A 20,015-nucleotide genomic window follows, 5' to 3' on the forward strand; every position below is an offset into this window, starting at 1 on the left:
GTAACGGGGCTGGGGGCGCTGGTGGTCAATGCCCGCCATTAGGCCGAGCAGGGCCGCGGTAAACAGAGCGCGGCGTGGGGCGTGCTGCTGCTGGGGGAGGGGGCTGCGGGGTTAGGAGGGAGCAGTGTCTCAGTGCTTTTCTGTAAAACATGTGTTCAGGGTTTTTTTTGTAAAGGAGTGATGCCTCTTTTTGCTCCACAGCAATGCTGTGGTGTCCGGGAGGGTGTTTTGTTTTTGTCTCTGCCGTACTACATCTGGTGCGCTATGGCGGAAAAGGTTATTTGAGGACAAGCGGGTTTTGCTGAGAGTTGTGTTACCGATTAGAGGGTGTCCAAAGGAGGGCTACGAAGATGGTGAAGAGCCTGGAGGGGAATCTATGTGAGGAGTGGCCGAGGTCATTTTCAGCCCGGAGGAGGCTGAGGGAGACCTCATGGCAGCCTACAACTTCCTTAGGAAGGGAAGAGGAGAGGCAGGCACTGTTCTGTGCTCTGTGGTGCCAGTGATGGGACCCGAGGGAATGGCCTGAAGCTGGGTCAGGGCAGGTTTAGGTGGGATATTAGAAAAAGGTTCCTCACCCAGAGGATGGCTGGGCACTGGAGCAGCTTCCCCAGGGAACAGCACCGGGCAGCCAGCCAGAGTTCAGGGAGCCTTTGGACAATGCTCTCAGGCACATGGTGTGACTCTCAGGATGTCCTGTGCAGGACCAGGAGTTGGACTCAAAGATCCTTGTGAGTCCCTTCCAACTCAGTGTGTTCTGTGATTCAGTGATTCTGTATTTTGGCTTATTTGCTTGGCTGAATTTCTCACTTCAGTACAACTTCAAGCACATCAAGCTTTGATATCTTTTGCTTATAGGCTCAAAATATACCTTATTTAAACAGTGAGGAATCTGAGACATTATTGTTACTCAGCCTACCTTCCTGTGATTTTGTTGAGACAGATTTCTTTCTTCTAAAGAAAAAAAAAAAGAAAAAACCCACCTTTTTTCATGGCTTTAGTTGCTGTGATTTGCTCTCCTGGAAAAGAAGTAAGAATACAGATTTAGTCTTAAGCTGGTGCTAGTGATGGCTTGAGACTTAGTACCTTTATTTCCCTTTTGTATTGGCATTGAGATTTGAGCCAAATCAATGGCTTTCCAAACAAAGTTCTGACAGCTTGCAGGAAAGTGGTCTCCTCATTCCTTACAAAGAGCCTTATAATAAAGCTAATGTATCATGCAAAAATGATCTTTTGTAAAGTTCATTCCTCTGAGCGCTTGAAAGATCAGACACTTGAATTCAACAAGGCAGAAAATAAATTTTAAATTGTTACTGAGACAGATAGGGTTTGGACACTAAATGTCACAAATCTGTGGGGGGAAAAGGATGCAAGATGTAAAGTCCCATTTTGCATATAATTTAGATAAAAGTTTAAATACCTTGTATATAAGTGTTTGAATATCTTGTATGCATTAACTTGTAGAGAGGGAGTATATTCTGTAAATGCTGACCGGGATGACTTTGCCTCCACAGCTTTGTACAGGCAGATGTAGTTGTGTGCTAGCAATGACCCTTGTGCTTTTTTGGTAGACACTCCATGCTGCCCCGCCATGTGCAGAGGCTGGGCAGAGACTGGATCACCCACTGGAATGGCTCCCAGATACTGGCCTTGAACAGCCCAGTTTCCAGCTGTATGAGATGGGCTGGACACTATCCTCCCTGGGCCTCGTTTCCACTCCCCATTTCAGCTGATTTTTCAGCAAACTGGAGATTCCATCCATTTTTTGGACCTTGGAGACAATTTCAGAACTCTAACTGGCATCTTGATAACTACACACAAAGTTGTTGCTTTCACCTACCCAACCCCAGTATGAAATCTGAGGGAGAAGAACCATTGACAAAGAAGAGAAAACTCAGTGGCCAGGATGATACTTCAATTCCTGAACAACAAACAGACTTGTCTAATCAGAAGGAAGTATCTTGTCTTTCTGTAGCACAGAATGAAGAAAAACACGGCAGCAAGAAAGGTAAAAGATGCTCTTTGCTCATTTGCTGTGTTTATTTGTGATGCTGAATACACCAAATAAGGTTAGAGACATGAGCAGTAGTGCCTGCTTCTTTTGAGTTGCTGTTTTTCTTGGCACCCCTCTCAGGGAAACATCTCTTTAAAATGCTCCAGTTTTGTAATGCTGTTTAGTCTGCAAACTTGTATTTTGTGCTGTCAAACAGTACCAAATCTAGGTTCACTGCACTTGGCAGTGGAACACAGCCAGTTGTGTGAGGGATTGCCCAACCTGGGGAGTCCTGAGTTTGGTTCAGACAACACTCTCTCATGTCTCTGTCATCAGGTCATGTCTGGTAATTTGGAAGCTCTGGAAAGCAAAAAGATTTGGCTGACTTGCTTATGGCTGAGCTGGACTGGCAGTTGTATAGCTTCATTCCTTGTGCTCTACCTGAGCTCATGAACCCTGAACTGGTTTCCAGACCAGTTGAGTTATCTGTGACCTAGAAAACTGAGAATGAATTCACTGAGCTTTAATGGTGCATACTTCCAGTGTGATTTTGTTTTTACAGCTGTATTCTGCCACTGGCATGGTAGCAAGTTTGTGTCAGATCATATCTGACAGAGCAGGCATCACGTGTGCTTATCCAGATAAATACAGGAGGAAGTGCAGAGTTGTCTACTGGGCTTAGTAACAAACTTCCATGAAACTTCGAAGTGTCTGTGTTAACTTGTTACAAATACAATCTTGTACATAGCATCCAAATATTTTGCTGAGTCTTGAGTATATTTATAGTTTTGTCTAGTGTGAGACAAACAGGGGGCCACAGTCAAAATTGTTGCCCTCTTGCATAAATTACTTCCTTAGCAAAATAAACTGGAAATTGTTTTATGATTTAAAAGGGCAATAGATGCTATCAGCATCCCAAAGGGATTTTTGGACACAAATACCCATAAGGCTTAGAAACATCATATTTATCTTCAGGAGCCAAAGGAGGGGACTTTGTGCCTTAATTACAGAGACCTCCCTTAACCCTGCTTGCCTTTTATCAGATAGCTTTATCTGAGAGTGTGGTTGGCACTGTGGTCCTTCCCAGTTACCCTTTGGAAGGAGATGCTAATTAAAGATACCTGCTGAGGAGCAATGTGGCTTCTCTCCCACCACAGAAACAGAACTTAAAGCTTTGCTGTATTCATTGCAAACACTGTAAAGTCCTGAATAATCTAAGCACAGCAATGAAAATTACTCCCCAAATAGGACAGATGGTGGCAGCTATAGCTGCAGTCTGCCACTGATTGTTAGCACAGATAACTGAACCTCAGCTTGCTCTCAGATGAGGTCAGATATAAAGGGTGAAAAGCATCTCTGTGAGCTTTTAAGTGGAGAAATACATTTCTTAAAAAGTAATTGGATGCTTAATGATGGGCAGATATGTTATTATGAATTTTCCTACTAATAGTAAGTATGAAATTTAAAATGGCAGAAAGGTGAAGGATGCCTTTTCAGAAGTTCTTAGTATTTCTGAAAGTTAATAATTTCTTGATATCTCAACTCACTGAGGAAAATTGGGTTCATTATTTGTTTTGGGACTCCTGTAGTAGACCCTGTTGCAGCTTATGGCTGAGTTTTACAGACTGTACACATGGTAGAAGTGATTGATGGATTCCTAACCCTTTGTTAGTCATGCATAGAGAGATCAGCAAGGTGCCCATATGCTGCTGCCCTGAGAAGTGTATCCAGACTGGCATACACCATCTCTGCTGAAGAGGCAGTGGCACAAGGCAGTGTGAGACTCCCAACAGACTGGATTTGGCTCGCCAGTTAGGCAGCCCTTCTACAGGAGCAGGGGGTGCAGTCTGATTGCAACAATCTCCTTAGAACAGACCAGTTCCCCAGTTTCAAAGCAGTTGAAATCTAGGGCATATGATGGTTTTGTGCTGTTTGTTTTGGTTTGTTTGATTTTTAGTTTTTTTAACTGATGCTTATCCATCTTAAACAGAGGGTCCGAATCACAGCTAATTAAATAAGCTTTTAGAATTATTTAAGAGATTTGAAGGACAAATGGTTGTCAGTAGAATGATTTCCAAGAACAGTAAGAAGTCGTATGGTCTATAACATAACTTTTTTCTGCTTCATATGCTTTTAACAGGAACCATCAAAAGACACTGGGAATATATCTGCCAGCAGAGTAAAACAGTGAAAACTGCTAAAAATAAAGGATCTGACCAAAGCAGCACAGGAAGTGAGGCAACATTTGATTTTACAGTCATGTCTTACAACATTCTCTCACAGAATTTATTGGAAGACAACTCTCACCTGTACAGACACTGCAGGCAGCGATTGCTATTCTGGACATACAGATTTCCCAACATCCTACAAGAAATCAAAGAGCTGGATGCAGATGTGAGTAGAAAATGAGCACGTGGATATTTCTTAAGAACTGATAAACTGAAATAGCAAGTTCTGCTACTCTGTGCTGGGGTCTGAAAAAACACCTCTGTGGTTTTGGTTGGTTGTAGAGTTTATTGTTTGTTTTTGAGGACACATAAATTATTGTAAGTCTTAATCAGGAAGTCAAGTCAGTAAAATTTTGCTTCAATCATTGTTCAGACCAACAAAAGTTCAGTGATAGAATCCATCCTGTTTGTGTCAAAAAACAGTACTGAAAAAAAAAATAGTTGTATTAGGGAAGCCACAGAAAAACAGCCTTGTGCCATTTGAAAAATGCAATCATGTTAGTATGTAGCCAGGAATCTGGAAATTAAAGTCCCTTCAAACTCTTCCCTTCTTCCTAATAAATGCATACAAGATGTATAAATTTATATTTACAATGAGATACCTTGGATAGCTTTCTGAGAGGAGCAGCTGCTCTCAGACCCTGGTAGATGCAGTTATCCTTTCCACAGAGAAATTTCTTGCTAAAGGACAGATTTTTAACTGTTTCATTGGTTGCAACTGTAACCTTAAGAGAAGCAGAGATGTCAGAATGTTGCTTGAGATTTGACTCTCCCTTGAGAGCTTGAATGAGCTGATGTCAGCTGCGCAGGTGGAATGTGTTGCTGCAGTTCAGCAAGCAGGGGTAGCTTGTTCCCCTTTGGGAGCTCAGTCCTTTATCCCAGTGGTGGTTGTAGATCTGTGTTACTGCAGCATGTTGGGGGAAGGCTCAGAGATGCTCACAGCAGGAGTTGGACTCCATGATCCCTGTGGGTCCATTGCAACTCAAAATACTCTGTGATTCTGTGAACGCTCTTAAATGAGTATTTTCAGTTTGAGCTTTGGTTCAGGTTTTTATAATATGGAAGCCTGTTTTTCACCCTGTAGTATGCCATTTGCCTCTTCATCCCTTCTTCCTCAGCCTTCCCCTGGGCTGCTGAGAATGTAGGACCAAGTTACTATTGTGATTAAATTGAATCTCACCTCTGAAAATGTCTGTCTGAAAAAGGAGGAATTGGGGCCTTCTTCATAATCTTAGGGAGCATTTTCTACAAAGAGTGAATTCTTTTGTGGGATTATGGAGTCAAAAACCTTCTGAGTTTGCTTTTTTTAATTCCTGTATGGACTGGCCAACAGAGATATGCTGTAGTAACATTTTGATGTACTTACTAATATATTTTAATTGTAAACCTTTGCCTTAGGTGCTCTGCTTACAGGAAGTCCAAGAAGACCACTACAGAACAGAGATCAAGTCAAGTTTGGAATCCCTGGGTATGATGAAACTCTTAGGACCAATACATTGTCTTCTCCCCTGCAGGGATAACTTGTTACCCTTTGAGAACTCAGGGGGTTTTTTTTGAGGAAGCTAGTACTATAATAGAATCAAGTCTTTTGCATAGAATCAACATGCAACAGTGTTGTGTATCCTCTTTTACAAATTCATCGAGTGCTCTCTTGAAACCACCTTAATCCTTTTTACCAGTATTCTTGTTGGGTAGCTCTTCAAGGGCATGTTTTTTCTGCCTTGAAACCTTCCAGATATGAGCACTAAATGTTATCCATGGTCAGTACATATTCATGAGGTTTTTATACAAGTGCTGTCAGTCAGTCTGAATAGACTGTCCTGTCACTATCCCTCCTGTGATTTTATGGAAGGAATGTGTTGCAAAGGGTTGATTCCATAGTGGTTTAAACTGATTTGAATCTTTTATGCCCTGCGCCACTTTCCAGTCCCAAGGCCCTGCTTCCATCCTGGCACTGGTTCTTGTCTGATGCCAGGAGGACATGGTAAAGGAGCAGCACTGGACTGATACTTTTTTCTTTTTTGGTTAGTTGAGGTAGTCTCAGAATTGAGTGTTTGCAAAGAAGAGGGTAATGGCAGTACTGATTGAAATCCGCTTGAAATTTGAAACAACACTCTGAGGCCAGACTTGTGGGGGCAAGAGAGCTTGTAGCTTCTGTACAGGAGGATCTGGAGCTTGCTTTAGCTCTTCCTAGCATTTCCCCATCCCTAGCTCCCAGATGCATGTCCTGCCCCTTATCCTGGGCTGGTTTTGGCACTCACTGGTGAAATCCATCAGTCCAGCAGAATACTATCCAGACTAATTTTACTTTTCTGGATTGGTTTTCTGTTAGTTTACTGAGTTAGCACTAAGTGGCAGGAGCAACATGGCCTGAATCTGGGAGAAGGGAATGGGAATCCCCTGTTCCAGCACTGGTGTGAGCTCAGGTCAGCTCACCCTACTTCACCAAGGCTGTACTTCATGAATTCATATAGTCTGGGCAGGGCAGAGAACATTTTAAAATGGCAAAAACTAGATACTGTTTCAAGATCTAATTTTTTTTCCTTACATAGATAAGGTCTTGTTTAAATCTTGTTTAAATCACTTCTACATAAAATGAAGAAATTGGCAAATCACTATTTCTAGATGGACTTGTTTGAACTCCAGTGCTGTCATTTGATAAGTGTCTCTGTTTCCTTGGTGAAGGCTTGCCACTTGCTGCTCACTGGATAATTGCATAATTATGTAAATACATTTGAGACCTTTGTTCCATGAATAATTTTAGATATTGACTAATGACTTAGCATGATTAAGGCTTTTGATTGGTAATGCTTCAGTGGTATTACTCCTAAGCCATTCTTGTAGCATCCAGGAAGAACTTCAATGCACAAGGCCACTTTTATGTGCCTTGTGGGGGTTTCTTTGTTGTTTTGGTTTGGGTTTTTTTCCAGATGAGGAGATAAGAACATGACTGGTAACTTACAATATATAGATGTTTGCACTTTGCATGAGGTACTGGACCACGTTTCCTGTCCTGCCTTGCCTCAGCTCAGATTAGGGCAGAAAGAAAAGTGAGCACAAGTCTATGTGAACTTCACACAGACTTTGGTACTTCAGACTGGGGTTGACTGTCATGTGAGAAAGCAGTGTGAGATCTTTTTGATTTTTTTGTTTGTTTGTTTTAAGATCTCTATTTATACAATAGTATTTTATGTTCTTAATTGCCTTTCTTGCAGGGTATCACTGTGAGTATAAAATGAGGACAGGCAGAAAGCCTGATGGCTGTGCCATTTGCTTCAAAACTTCCAAATTTAGCCTGATTTCCTCAAACCCAGTGGAATTTTTTCGCCGTGATATCCCACTCTTGGACAGGGACAACGTTGGACTGGTGTTGCTGCTGCAGCCCAGATTTCACTGTAAAGCCAGTGCTGCCATCTGTATTGCCAATACCCACCTGCTGTACAACCCAAGGAGAGGGGACATCAAACTGACCCAGCTTGCAATGCTCCTGGCAGAGATTGCCAGTGTTGCCCCTCAGAAGGATGGCTCTTTCTGCCCAATTATCATCTGTGGGGACTTCAATTCTGTTCCTGGCTCTCCATTGTACAGATTTATAAAGGAAGGAAAGTTAAATTATGAAGGACTTGCTATAGGGAAGGTAGGCTGTGCTTCTCACTTCTTACCAAAAAAATGGTTAATGCTGATTAAATAGAAGTATTTGGGTGGTGCTGTGATTTTTTCCATTGCAGTGCCTCTCTTAGTGCCCTGTCAGCAGCCTGCAAAGCAAAAGTTATTGCAGTTAAATAAGCTTGGATATATTAGCTGTGCCTTAGGGAATATTGTGTCCTCTCCCAGCATTCTGAAAGGACAATCTCACCAACAATCATTCCTGAAATTTAGTGAATCCACAGAACAATTGTATCACTGTGTTTGGATGATTTTATCACTGTGTTTAAGTGTTCCAGTCTTTAAGTAGGATAAAATAATCACTTAATAAAAAACCTCCTGTGTGCTCTGTGGGAAGATAACTCTTACTGTAGATAAACTTGGTGGCTGCAGTAATTGTAAAAGCAAAGCTGCAATTAGATGCTGAATCTCAACTGTTTCATGATAAAAGATGTCTTGTTGTGAGCTCTTGTATGCAGCTGTTGGATGCGTCACATGCTATGTAATAGGACTGACTGAACTGCATAAAATAAGGAAACATGACCAAAAAAATAGCCCTGCTGGGTGTTCTTTGCTGGTGGGGACTTGATTCAAGCCCCCCTTTGACTTGATCTGCTCCCAGAAGGATCAGCATCCTGAAGCTGATCTGTGTAGCTCTGTGTGCTGAGCCAGGGCTGTCACATTGCTAAAAGTGTCCTTGGAAGTGTCTCAGTGTCACAAGAACCATCTGGAAAAATTGGGTACCTGCAAAGAACTTGCTACAGATAAACAGAGTGGATGTACATAAAGGGTGTTATTTTTACAGGGATTTGACTCATTATAATTATTCCAAGGGGCTGGGCCTTTTTCTTTAAACTTTACCAAAAAAATGTTCACTTATTTCAGATTGGTTTGGCGGGTTTTCTTTTTTTTTTTTTTTTTTAATCAGATTTTTGTCTGAAAAAAAGCTTGTTGTCTTTCTCAGGTCTCTGGACAAGAACAGTTTCCAAGGGGACAAAGAATCTTATCTATTCCAATTTGGCCCAAAAAATTAGGTATTTCACAAAACTGTGTATATGAAATAAAACAGCAACCAAAGGAAGAAAATGCAGGTCAGTTTTTGAATGAATGAATTTTTGTGAGCCTTTGAAAGTGTCATTCAGCTGGTATGAAAACCATACATTCTGTTTTAGTGGGGAAAAAGCAGTGAGTCTTGAGCTTACAAAACTTCCTTGTTGGGCTCATTAGAGTGCAAAGTGATTTATTCATATAAACTTTGCAAATTTGAATATTTATAAGATAATAGTTAGAAATTTCCCTTCGGGAATTGGTGTGTAATGTTTAAACTCCTGTGTCTGCATCCCGAAAGCCAGCTGTGCTGTGAGTGGGAGAGGGAGGTGATGGGATGCAGCACATGGACAGAGTGTGGACCTGCATTCTGCCTCAGTGTTTCTGAATTATAGTGTTGGCACTTCATGGAACAGTTGGGAGAACCAAGTGATTCCTTGCTGAGTATGGCTACATCTTTCATCCACTATTTTTTCCTTTGACAGAATGAGAATAAATGAATGAGACATAATATAAAAAAGTCTTTAGAGGGGATGTTACTAATGGAACAGAGTTTATTTCAGTTTGGTGAATTGTATCTTGTCTGCTGTAAAAAATTAAGCGTACTTAAAGATACTTTTTTTTTTACTGTAGCTCTTCAGCATTGGTCTCATTTTATATATCCCATTTTAAATAGAAATTGAATTTATTGTCATTTTGCAGGAGAAAAATTGGAAACAGCAAAACCAGACAACACTCAGGAGATTGTAATAGCATCTGAAAAGTATGTATTGGGGAAAAATATGCAAGCCCTTGGCTGGTTACTTGGGGGCTGGTTTTGGTTTTAGACCAAACTTATATCTGATTCCAGCTGTGGATACCTGATGATCACCCAACCCTGTCTGCCCTTTTGGCAAAAACATTATGGTTCATTTAAACATGAAAAGGCTGATCAGAGAGCAGAAGACTAGAACTGGCAATAATGGAATATGTGTTCTTCAGAAACTTGCAGATATTTTTTTAGAATGCAGGGCTGAGGTGTCAGTGCTGTCTAGAGGGTACTCTCTGTCTGCTCATTAAAAGAATGCTTCTGGCATTTTTTGTCACTTCTTGACATAAACAGAACATCATCCTCTGTAGAGATATTACAAGAAACATGTGAACTTCAGTCCAGTTGCAGAAGCCATGTTTTTAAAAAAGGGAGAGGAAAAAAATAAGCCAGTGTTGTCCAGCTGCTGAAGTATTGGCACTTCTCTCTTTTTTTTTTGTATTTGATACACTGGTTTATGGATATATAAAATCCTATCATACAGTGTGAAACTGGGATGAAGGAGGGAAAGGAACTGGAAAAGTCATAAAATCTTCCTTGTCATGAGTTCTGTGGGAGTATTTAAGTTCTTTGAGTCTGAGAAATGTGGAGTATTATGGATTTGCTAATACAGCTTTCAGTCAGGAGGAAGCCATGGCTAGAATGCTGAGGAGGAAAATGTAACTTCTTTTTGAAAGCAAGAATCTATTTGCATTTACCAAACTGGTAAAGGCATATAAAGTAAGGCATAGAGGAAGGAAATTGCCCTAAATGTACGTATGGGATGTCAGGCTCCAAGTCAGGTATTTCTTACCAGAAATGAGATCTTGGCATCACTGCAGATAGTCATAGTAGGACTCTTGGTGATTCTTGGTGATGAAAAAGGTGTCATGGCATTTCTGAAAGAAGTAGATAACAAATAGGAAGCCTTATGCTATGGTTCAAATCCATAGCATGCTGAATACTTCTTGGAGGGCTTTTCCCCTCACCTTAAAAGGGATGTCAGGTAACAAAACCAAATTACTACTTGCCTGTGTTGTACCAATTGGCATATTTGTTTCTGCTCTGAATCAGGCAAGGTAATGTGCTGATTTTTTTGTTTAATTGCTTGTGTTTCAATCAGAACACATTGCAGCCTAGGTTTAAAATGCAGGATGAGGCAGGTACAGCTGAGGGATGGATGATTTGTAGAGATGATGGAAGCAAAACTCCTGAGAGACAGGAGTTCTTTTGCTGAAAGGTGCAGTTTGCATTTTGCTTTCAAGATTGAAAAGACAGGTGAGACAAGATGGGCTGAACTGAAGAGCAACACACAAATGATGGGGAGACAGAAAATGGGAGCCTGAGTGGAAGAAAGACATAAGCATAGCCTAACTTGGAACTTGATACCTCTAGCTTGGGGGACAATAAAACCTCTAAAAATCTGAATTTCTCTTTATGCTGAAGGGTCTGGTTAGATGAGTTTGTGTTTTGTTCCTTTCATATGAGCTGCTTTCGTGGACATTTCTGCCTGCGTGTCAGGAAGAGATTGCAGAATGAGGACATGTAAATGCTTACATAATGTATATAGAGTGAAAGCTATCTATTAAGTAAAGTGTCAGCTAAACCAGTTCTGATCAGCAATTTTACTCAAAAATGCTGCCTGCATTTTGCCTTCAGAATTTTAGGCCTCTCAAACAAAAGGCTACAGGATGGCTTGCAGGAGAGAAATACTAGTTTGCATATCCAGATAATTAATTTTGTTTGTAACCAGGAACTATTTGGTATTTCTTCATTGCTTATTCCTTCTTGGTAATGGAAGAAAATAAAATTCTTTTCTTTGATGTCTCTTAAGGTCATCTTCAAAATTGCGGCACCATTTTAAATTGTCTTCAGTGTATTCTCATTACTTCCCTGAAACTGGGATTCCAGAAGTGACAACTTGTCATTCCCGAAGTGCTGTCACCGTGGATTATATTTTCTATTCTGCGGCAAATGATGATACTGCTGACCAGCCAGGTAAAGAAACCAACTTTTCATTTTCATAAATGCTAAACAAGAATATTTGTTTTGCTGGAGTGATGATTTCATCCATGAGAAGTTCCTCAGAGGTTCATGGTAGGGCCTTGAATGTCAGCTGTTACCTGAGAAACATGGCCTTGTCAGCTCACCACAGCTGGACTTGTAGTGCCACACAGGGCCACCCTTTTCATCTGAGTGAACATTTCTGTGGTTCCTGTCTCAGCATGGGAACAAGCTGGAGGTACAGGAAAGCAGCAGTGGAAGTAGCACCTGAGAAGTACTGCTGTCAGGAATGCAGGCCAGACCTACAGCAAGGCAGTATTCCCAATCATCTGATCAACACAATGAACAGCAATTTGTGATGTGCATTAAAACTGATAAACGAACCGTTTCCTGGCAATTTACTTCTCAGCTTGTCTTGCAATAATTTGTGCCAAGTAACAGACTCTTGGCCTTTGCTGTGAGCACGGTCACTGGCACGGGCCCAGCTGTCACTCTCCAGTTTGCAATTGCAGCTAAAAGTCACCAGATGGTGCAAGAAAGTCGCGGTACCTCTGTGGGAATTTCGTGATGGTATCACAGTGTTTCTCCGTGCTTCACTGCTCTGGGACTCGTTCTGTGGGTGCTTCTGAGCAGTTTGTTTTCCATGCTCCCATGAGTTCTGTGTTTCATGCCATCAACAAACATCAGTGCAGTGCTAGCACATAAATGTCTCTGCATTGGAGCAAAGAAAGCTGAATTATAAATTAAGATTTTTTCAGTATGTGGAATGAAAATACCACCTTCATCTCTTGCAACTTGAGACTAGATTGTTAGAATTCATTGAGTCAATTCACACAAGTCTCACTTGTCATAATGTGCACAGTAAATGCTACATTAATGTAAAATGGCACATAAAAAAGCTTTGACTGAAAAACCACAATATGGGAAGTATTTAAATTACTTCTGAATGCCATGTAATTTAATGGAGTGCTGTGTGATTGCAGAATGCATCTCTGCACAGAATTTAATCCTAATTCACCTGTTTGTGTATTTTTTGCATCATCATTATATATTTTTTGCATCATTAGCACCATCATTGCTCCAGCAGAGATACAGCACTATTTTCTTTTTGCACTTGTTTTTCAAATAGATTGTTCTCACATCAGAGTATAGAATGGAACCAAACTTGAATTTTCCAACTACTTTAAACAAGTATCATTTTTATTCATGAGCTCCTAGAAATTAAGCCATGGTTTGGATTTTCAGTTTTCTGATGATCTGTATTTAAAGCTGCCAAAGTCAGTACAAGTGAATTTTAAATGTGGTCTAGGCTCACAGATTGGGTTTTTCCATTTAAAGGGTTTTATTTTAAAATATTCATGCTTTGTTCTGTCATGTTTATCCAAATATTTGGTATAAAAAATCCACCTGCCAGGATTTCCTGTAACCAGGGTTCAGTATCTACCTGAGTCCTGCAGGGCACAGTTTTGCTGAGTGTTCTGAGTGACATTAACCACTGCACGCAGACCAAGTTCTCTGTGGCAACAAACTGCTTCTTTGTAGATACACAGGTGCTGTCCCAAATGATAAATTTGTCTCAAGACCTGGTGGACATGTGCTCTAGAGCTGCCAAGAGATCTTTGCAGTGAAAAAGCTTTTCTTTAAAGCAGCAAACAGCTGCTGGGTTGTTGAAGGGCTGGAAAGCTGGCAGATGGCAAAGGATGAAGCTGTTTGAACTCTGAGGAGTTCAGCAGTTGCTGGATAGTCCTTTAAAGTATCTCTTGGGAAGCCAGTGCCAGGGTCAGCCAGGAAGTTCTGAATTTGCTGAGAGCTTTCACACAGGAAGTATTTCTGTCAAAACTTACAGCTGCGGTTTGTACAGGTCCTGAAAGCACTCAACTTGCCCAGGATCATCTCTGCACTCTGAAAGCAATAGGTAGGATTGCTGAGTAGTTGTCCAACTTGAATACATAGCTCAGGAAATCTAAATTTTACACATCATGAAAGGATTTCAGTGAAATTTCTCCACCTGAGCTGAGAAGCTGATTGCTCTTTGATGATGGGCAAATCATGACTGACAAATCCAGTGGCCTTGAGTGGCAGGGTTACAGTAACTGTGGAAAAGGTAGAACAACTGAACATCTCCCTGGGCTTGTGCAAGGCATTTGACATGGTCCTGCCCAGCAGCTGGAGAGATGGATTTGGTGGCTGCACCACTCCATGAATTGGCTGGAAACAAACAGCTGCCATCAGTGCCTCAATGCCCAGGTGAAGACAAGTGGCATTCCTCAGGGATCAGTTCCTCATTCCTCAGGGTATTGGGACCAATGCTGCCCCATCCCTGGAAGTGTCCAAGGTCAGGCTGGATGGAGCGCTGAGCAACCTGCTCTAGTGGAAAGTGTCCCTTGCCCATGGCAAGGAGGTTGGAACTTGATGGTCCCTAAGATCCCTTCCAACCCAAACCATTCTATGTAAGTGTGTAGTGATTGCAAGGCTTGAGTCGTGTTCCCTCTTGCATGAGCAGTGCGGTGTTCCATCTGGGGAAGGAGGTGGGAGTGGGTTCCTGAGGTAGTTACAGGAATAGGCAGCAGGAGATAATGGAGATCCCTTCTTATGATGAAAGGGAATAGAAAGCTGGAATGCCTTCATCCTTATGAGCAAAAGTGTCTGTATGACCTGCCTGCTGGGGAACTGTGTGCTTGAGGATACGGAAATAAAATGTTATGTGAACCAGTAACTCTAAAAAGATACTTTCACAAGTGTCAGCTCTGTTTAGCAATGCTGTTGTCTAAAGTAGTGGACTGGATTATATGAGGCTTTTGCAGGGGAGTTAGAATGAACAAATAATTGCATTTTCCTTTTTATTTCTATTTACCCCTCCACAAAATAGTGTCCTTAGAAATACTTTGAGCTCTACTGCTGAAACTCTGTTTTGGGAATCATAAAAGAATTTCCAAACTGTTGTATTGGTGATTTTGCATGGAACAGTAACAACTGTGCATCATTGCTGCCATTCTGCTTTCCTCCTTCTACATCTGTATGAACATGTGATATTTAGCCCACACTGATAAACAATGCCCTTTGATTTGTTTTTTCTAACAGGAGCAGAGGATTCTTTTTGTGGAGGTCTGAAACTTCTTGGCAGGCTGGCACTTGTAACAGAGAAAGATCTTTGGACTGTTAATGGTCTTCCCAATGAAAATAACTCTTCTGACCACCTGCCACTGCTAGCAGAGTTCAGGCTTGTTGAACGGTAATATCCAAAGGACTTGTGCTGTAGGTAAAGTTCCCTTTACCTTCTCTCTCATGGGATGATTATTATTATTTTTTTAAAATTTGAGCACTGCTGGTCCAGTTTAAATAAGTTTGCCTGCATGCTGATTTATTAGTGTTGTGTAAAGTAGACTTTCTAAAGGGACTTCCTTTTAAAAAAAATGCTTAATTTACCAAGTCTTTTAGGGAGAAAAAGGATTTTACATTAGCTTCCTCTTTGATAAAGGAAAACATCTGTGCCAGACTCCAAATGGCATTATTTTTCATGAATATGTTGTAAATGATTTTTTTGTAAATCACAGTAAAAAGGACTATTCTGAGAACTGTGTGTTTCTTCAAGCAGAGGGGAATGTATCTGTGTATCTGCAGCGTTTTAAAATGAGTTCAAAATAATGTTTTACTACAAAGGTGCTTTGTGGTCACTTCCATCTTAACACTTCTGCAAAGGAATTTACTCAGTGTTGTCAGTGCAGAGGCTGCAAGATTGAACTTTCAAAGGAAGAAAGGCATACAGGCAAATACTTATGCTTTAAGAATTTGCTGCTTAAAATTCTATGGGCTTAAATATAGGTAGCATTCACTGAAATGTTTTTTAAAATATCTGAAATAAAGCTAAGCTTAATGAGCACACCACATCACAGGAAACTTAACTGATGTATACAGGAGCAAAAAAATTAGCCCTTGACATCTTAAGGTTTCATACCTATAGAAGAAGTGGTGACAGGATGGGGTTTTTTCCATTTAGTTATTAAAAAGGCCTGGTTGTATCTTGAAATGACAGATCCTGATGTTATTAAATTATCATGGTTTTATATTTACTCTCACGCTGCACTCATAAACATTCTCTATAAAATACAATTTACAAAGTAATTAAAAAACCACCAGACTGCCTGAGTAGGAAATGTAGAGGGGCTGGAAACAAATCTTGTCATTTGGTCAAACGACACATGGATGTGTATGTAGAACCAGCTTTGAAGTAAGAATTGTCTTTCACCATAGTGCTGGAAAACCTGCACCCATTCAGACACATTTGTCTCCCAGAAGCACTTGTGGAATTTTCATCTGTGTTGCCTTTCCCTGACTGCAGATAACTGCAATTAAAGAAGCTCCTCAGTCCATTACAAAATATAAGCACCTGCTAAAACATTCAGCTTACATTGCTGAAAATTTGGAAGAGGCTACTTTTGTCATAGTCATAGGTAGTTGTAACTGAAGATCTTTCTTCTGCCTGTTAACAGTCAGGCTGATGCTGAGGATGACAACATGTTTGATCCTGGATGCTGTCTGGTTTCAGGCATCTGAGTAATCTCATAGATGCCAGCATACTTAGATAGAGGCAACAAATTTCTGGGCACACCCACATTACAGCTAAAAACATTGTTCAGTTGTAGCAACCCTTGTTAAGAGCAAAACCAAAAAAAACCACACATAAGTCATAAAAAAAGACTACCATGATAATTTTATTGAAGTTTCATGCTGTGCGTATACAAGTGATGAGAAAAAGTCCAAAAAGTCATGCATGTTTTTCTACACTATTTGACCACTTCGCTGTCACTTGAACCACACTTAAGACAAATGCCATCATAAGCAAGTTTCAAGAGAATATTTCAGCAGAACTTTAAACAAGAACCAAAAGCAATTTGTCAACACACCTCTACAGCATTAAAAAGCTTCAGTATCAGTTAAGAGAAAATAAAGTGTGCTGGACAAGGGTAGAAACTATATACAACCATTATTTGAGCTGAAGTAAACCATGGTTTCATAGAAAAAAGTTGCAACATATCAGATAACATTGTGCTATAGGATACAGCTGATCAAAAGTTTTTCCACATCATTTTATCCATGAGAAGTCATTTTAAAAAATATTTAGGTCACAAGACACTGGGCAGCACAAAGTTTGAAACCAAAACTCTGTAGCTGATATCAAATTACACAAGAATTTCTACCAAAAGAGTATTTCCCTCTCTTCAGCTTCACTCCTTAACCAAAAAAATCCTTACTGTGAACACAGGAGTGGAAAAGTTTAAAGAAAGAGGGATGGGAAAGGCCTTCCTGATATTGGTATGGTAAACTTGGATAAAGAAGTGTCACACTTTTGAAAAGTTCTCTTTCTAGAGCTTTTGAACTCTTAATCAGTAGAAAGCCTTTCATGGGCTGTAGAAGGTTGCTGGGTCTTGGCTTTTTCTTCCTGTCTTAGGCAGGTGAAATTCAGTTTTTTGAGCAATGAGGTCTGTGAACAAGCAATTCTTTCCTTCTACATTCATTCATTTTCTGGCTGATGGTAGTGTCCTAGGAGCTTACATCATTCCATTTGAATAAGCATTACTGTCAGTCTGTAACAGCATCCATCTTCATTGAGATCCCAAAAAAGTAAGTGCCCAGGAAGGGAGCTACACCAGGCCCATGGCAGCATCATCTATGAGCACAGCACAAAGGGTAGAGGCTGGACATGTACAATAATCCAGTTTATATTTAGGCACCTAATGAAACATTTCCAGGAATGCAGCATTCAAATGCTTCCAGAGAACTTCACTAAGTCGAATGGTGGACCCCAGCGAGTCTTACTGCATCACTTGAGTACACTGCTGTCCATCACAGGTCCTTAGCCAAGTCTTACAACAATACAGCTGAGCAGGGAGGAAGCAGAGAAGCTTGATTTTCATCTATTTCAGTCATACTTCCTTATTCAAGTCTGACTAAGCAGTTGTTACTACAACATGTGCAGGAAAACTCCCAGCACAGCACAGCAGGTTTGACTTCAGCCTGCCATGCCTGATTTAATACAAGGTGTCAAGGCATCACCATCAGAGACTGCCCAGCCTTTCAAAGACAAGGTTCAAATTTGCACATAAATGTGGAGAGAAAAGCACATAGACTCAGGTTAGCAATTCCCACAGTTTTTCCATTATTCCAGGTACTACATATATGAGAAAAAAGCTGACTTGTCTCTACAAAACAGCAATCTCTATGTTTTGTGCTTCAGCGGTGTAGTTCAGAAAGACTAAAAGCTTGTGACAAAAGTATAAAAAAAATTATGAAAGTTTAAAAATTCATTATTCATCAATTATCATCATTTAAAAAACCTCAACCCTTGTATCTTGCCTAACAAGATGTCAGTGTTAAGAATACAGTTGCATATTACTATTACTTAACATCTTTCGGCAACACGCAGAAAATAATAATACAGGTGGCAGTAAAACATCCAGTGCTGTTTTAATACTCCCAGTAATGCTGGGAAACAGTACAAATCGGTTAGAAAATAATAATACTGACAGTTTTGCATATCTATTAAGTCTAGTGAGGTAATACTGGTACTTTAAAAACTTATGCCACTTCTTCACTGCTTGCTTTTATTGCTGAATTAAAGATTAATAGTGAATATGATTTTTTTTAAATTGCACTGCACCCCAGCACATCTTAATACTAAGAATATGATTTGTTAGTTACTCCAATGCAACCACCCAGCACAAGGCCAAGTTCAATTAACACTTGTACAGGGAAATGGTATTTGAAGAAACTCACACCACTGAAGTCACCTGCTACATGATGGGAGAGAAAAAAAAATCTCATATCCTGGCAAATCTAATTTTAGGTTCTCTTCACTGATGCCTTTTCTATAAATTGAAATAAATACCGCCACCAAAAACAACCACCCCCTATTTTCTAGGTCAAACTTTTATTGTGAGAGTACATAAATTAAAAACCAGTCCCATTCCTTTTTCCTTCCAAGGGGGTGCAGGTAAAGTGCAGCGGCAGCAGCGGGAAGCCCTCTGGAGCCCGTGGCACGGCCGTGTCAGATGCGGAGCTGATAGCCCACCTCGTTGAGTGCAGCCAGGTCTCCTTTCTTGTCCAGCACCGCCGGCCTGCGCACAGGGGAGGGAAGAGGGCGCTGCTGACCAGCGATCCCGCACGACCGTGCAGGCGTGGAGAGCTCAGCAGCCACAGGGAGGGTGGATAGAGCTAATGGTGTCATCTTAAACACAGTCCTGGTAAATCGGCTACAGGAGCTACTGTGATAGAGCTGTCCGTGTGTTGCATTAGACAAGCTGTGCCTGGGATTTAGGATGTGAGCCTGAAGCACCCCCTCCTCCTGACTTGAGAGAGGCCCTAAATGAGTAGCTAAGACTAGACACACCCCACCTGTCATCCACCCCGGAGCAGGACTCCAGCTTTTAGAACAAAGCCAAAAGAGCTGAGAGCAAACAGGCAGGGCCTCTCACATGAGCACTGCGTATTGGCTCTCCCCCAGCCTGCCCCCTCCTCCTGGCTGCTCTCTGTGAAGGGCTGGAGCCCACCAAACAGAAAACACAGGGTGGACTCCCTTCAGCCTCCTGGCGTCCAGCATTCTGATACCACTCACCTGAGCAATCACACACACATGGATGCTGTTAGGCCATTTAAGTATACCAACAGCCTGAACCAAAGGAAACCTTGAGCTATCAGTCTCTCTCTTTTTAGCAAGCAATGGAAAAGCTCCTGCAACAAAGTTGTCAAACCAAAACTATCCAGCTGATTTATAGTCTGGAAGTGTCTAATCTGAGAATTTATTGCAGGCTCTTGGCTGCTTTCACACTGAGCCATGTGTTTGCTTTTCTGAAGACAGACATTGTTTAAAGCACACATTTCTCTAGTACTCCATAGCACGTCTGCTTCCCTGCAGAAACACAGCTAAAGCCCCAGCAGTACAATGGGAGGCTGATCATGGCTCCAGTGCTTTTAGCTCCTCAGCCCTGGTTTCCAGCTCTGTGTGCTTCCTCTTTGCTCACTCTGCAGCAGATGTGACCCCTGAGTTTGCACAGCCAGGCTGGCCCTTATCTCCCTGCTGCAGGCTGCCAGCCCATTCTCACTGGAGCGGCTCAGGGCAGGCAGCAGGACCCTGGAGAGGCAGCAGTGCCACAGGCAGGCTGGAAAGCAGGGAAAGCCCAGCCCTGCCTGTGGCACACTGCTGGGGCACACACCAGGGAACAGCTGTACTGCCGCAGCCCCAAGAGCTGAGAGTGTATAGCTCACACATGCATGTGTGCAACAGAGCCTCTGAAATACTTTTTAATTGCTCAATTCA

At 41.3% G+C, this 20,015-nt stretch overlaps 2 protein-coding genes across 3 annotated transcripts in view; one reads left to right on the plus strand and one right to left on the minus strand.

Moving 5' to 3' along the window:
* Positions 1 to 350: 350 nt before the first annotated feature.
* On the plus strand, positions 351 to 15,276 carry ANGEL2 (angel homolog 2). The gene is made up of 9 exons (XM_005416161.2): positions 351 to 394; positions 1,569 to 2,005; positions 4,131 to 4,384; positions 5,617 to 5,686; positions 7,434 to 7,855; positions 8,828 to 8,954; positions 9,613 to 9,673; positions 11,532 to 11,695; positions 14,783 to 15,276. The coding sequence occupies exons 1-9, from the start codon at positions 351 to 353 to the stop codon at positions 14,935 to 14,937; spliced, it is 1,734 nt and encodes a 577-aa protein (XP_005416218.2). The 3' UTR covers positions 14,938 to 15,276.
* A 1,110-nt stretch (positions 15,277 to 16,386) lies between these two features.
* VASH2 (vasohibin 2) overlaps positions 16,387 to 20,015 on the minus strand; it is a 28,676-nt gene continuing 25,047 nt past the window's right edge. The window contains exon 6 of one of the 2 annotated variants that reach the window (XM_005416162.2): positions 16,387 to 18,816. In XM_005416162.2, coding sequence (XP_005416219.1) covers positions 18,747 to 18,816 — 70 coding nt within the window. In that variant the 3' untranslated portion in view covers positions 16,387 to 18,746. The remainder of the gene's footprint in view (positions 18,817 to 20,015) is intronic. The other variant, XM_031060249.1, reaches the window with a different exon arrangement.

Source organism: Geospiza fortis, unplaced genomic scaffold, assembly GCF_000277835.1.
Source record: "Geospiza fortis unplaced genomic scaffold, GeoFor_1.0 scaffold41, whole genome shotgun sequence".
NCBI classification, from domain to species: domain Eukaryota; kingdom Metazoa; phylum Chordata; class Aves; order Passeriformes; family Thraupidae; genus Geospiza; species Geospiza fortis.

Excerpts from the sequence above, each read along its gene's own strand:
- ANGEL2 (XM_005416161.2), top strand. The coding sequence starts at position 351 with ATGGTGAAGAGCCTGGAGGGGAATCTATGTGAGGAGTGGCCGAG. Across the intron at positions 395-1,568 it reads CTATGTGAGGAGTGGCCGAG|ACACTCCATGCTGCCCCGCC; the intron begins GTCATTTTCAGC and ends CTTTTTTGGTAG. Across the intron at positions 2,006-4,130 it reads AAAACACGGCAGCAAGAAAG|GAACCATCAAAAGACACTGG; the intron begins GTAAAAGATGCT and ends TGCTTTTAACAG.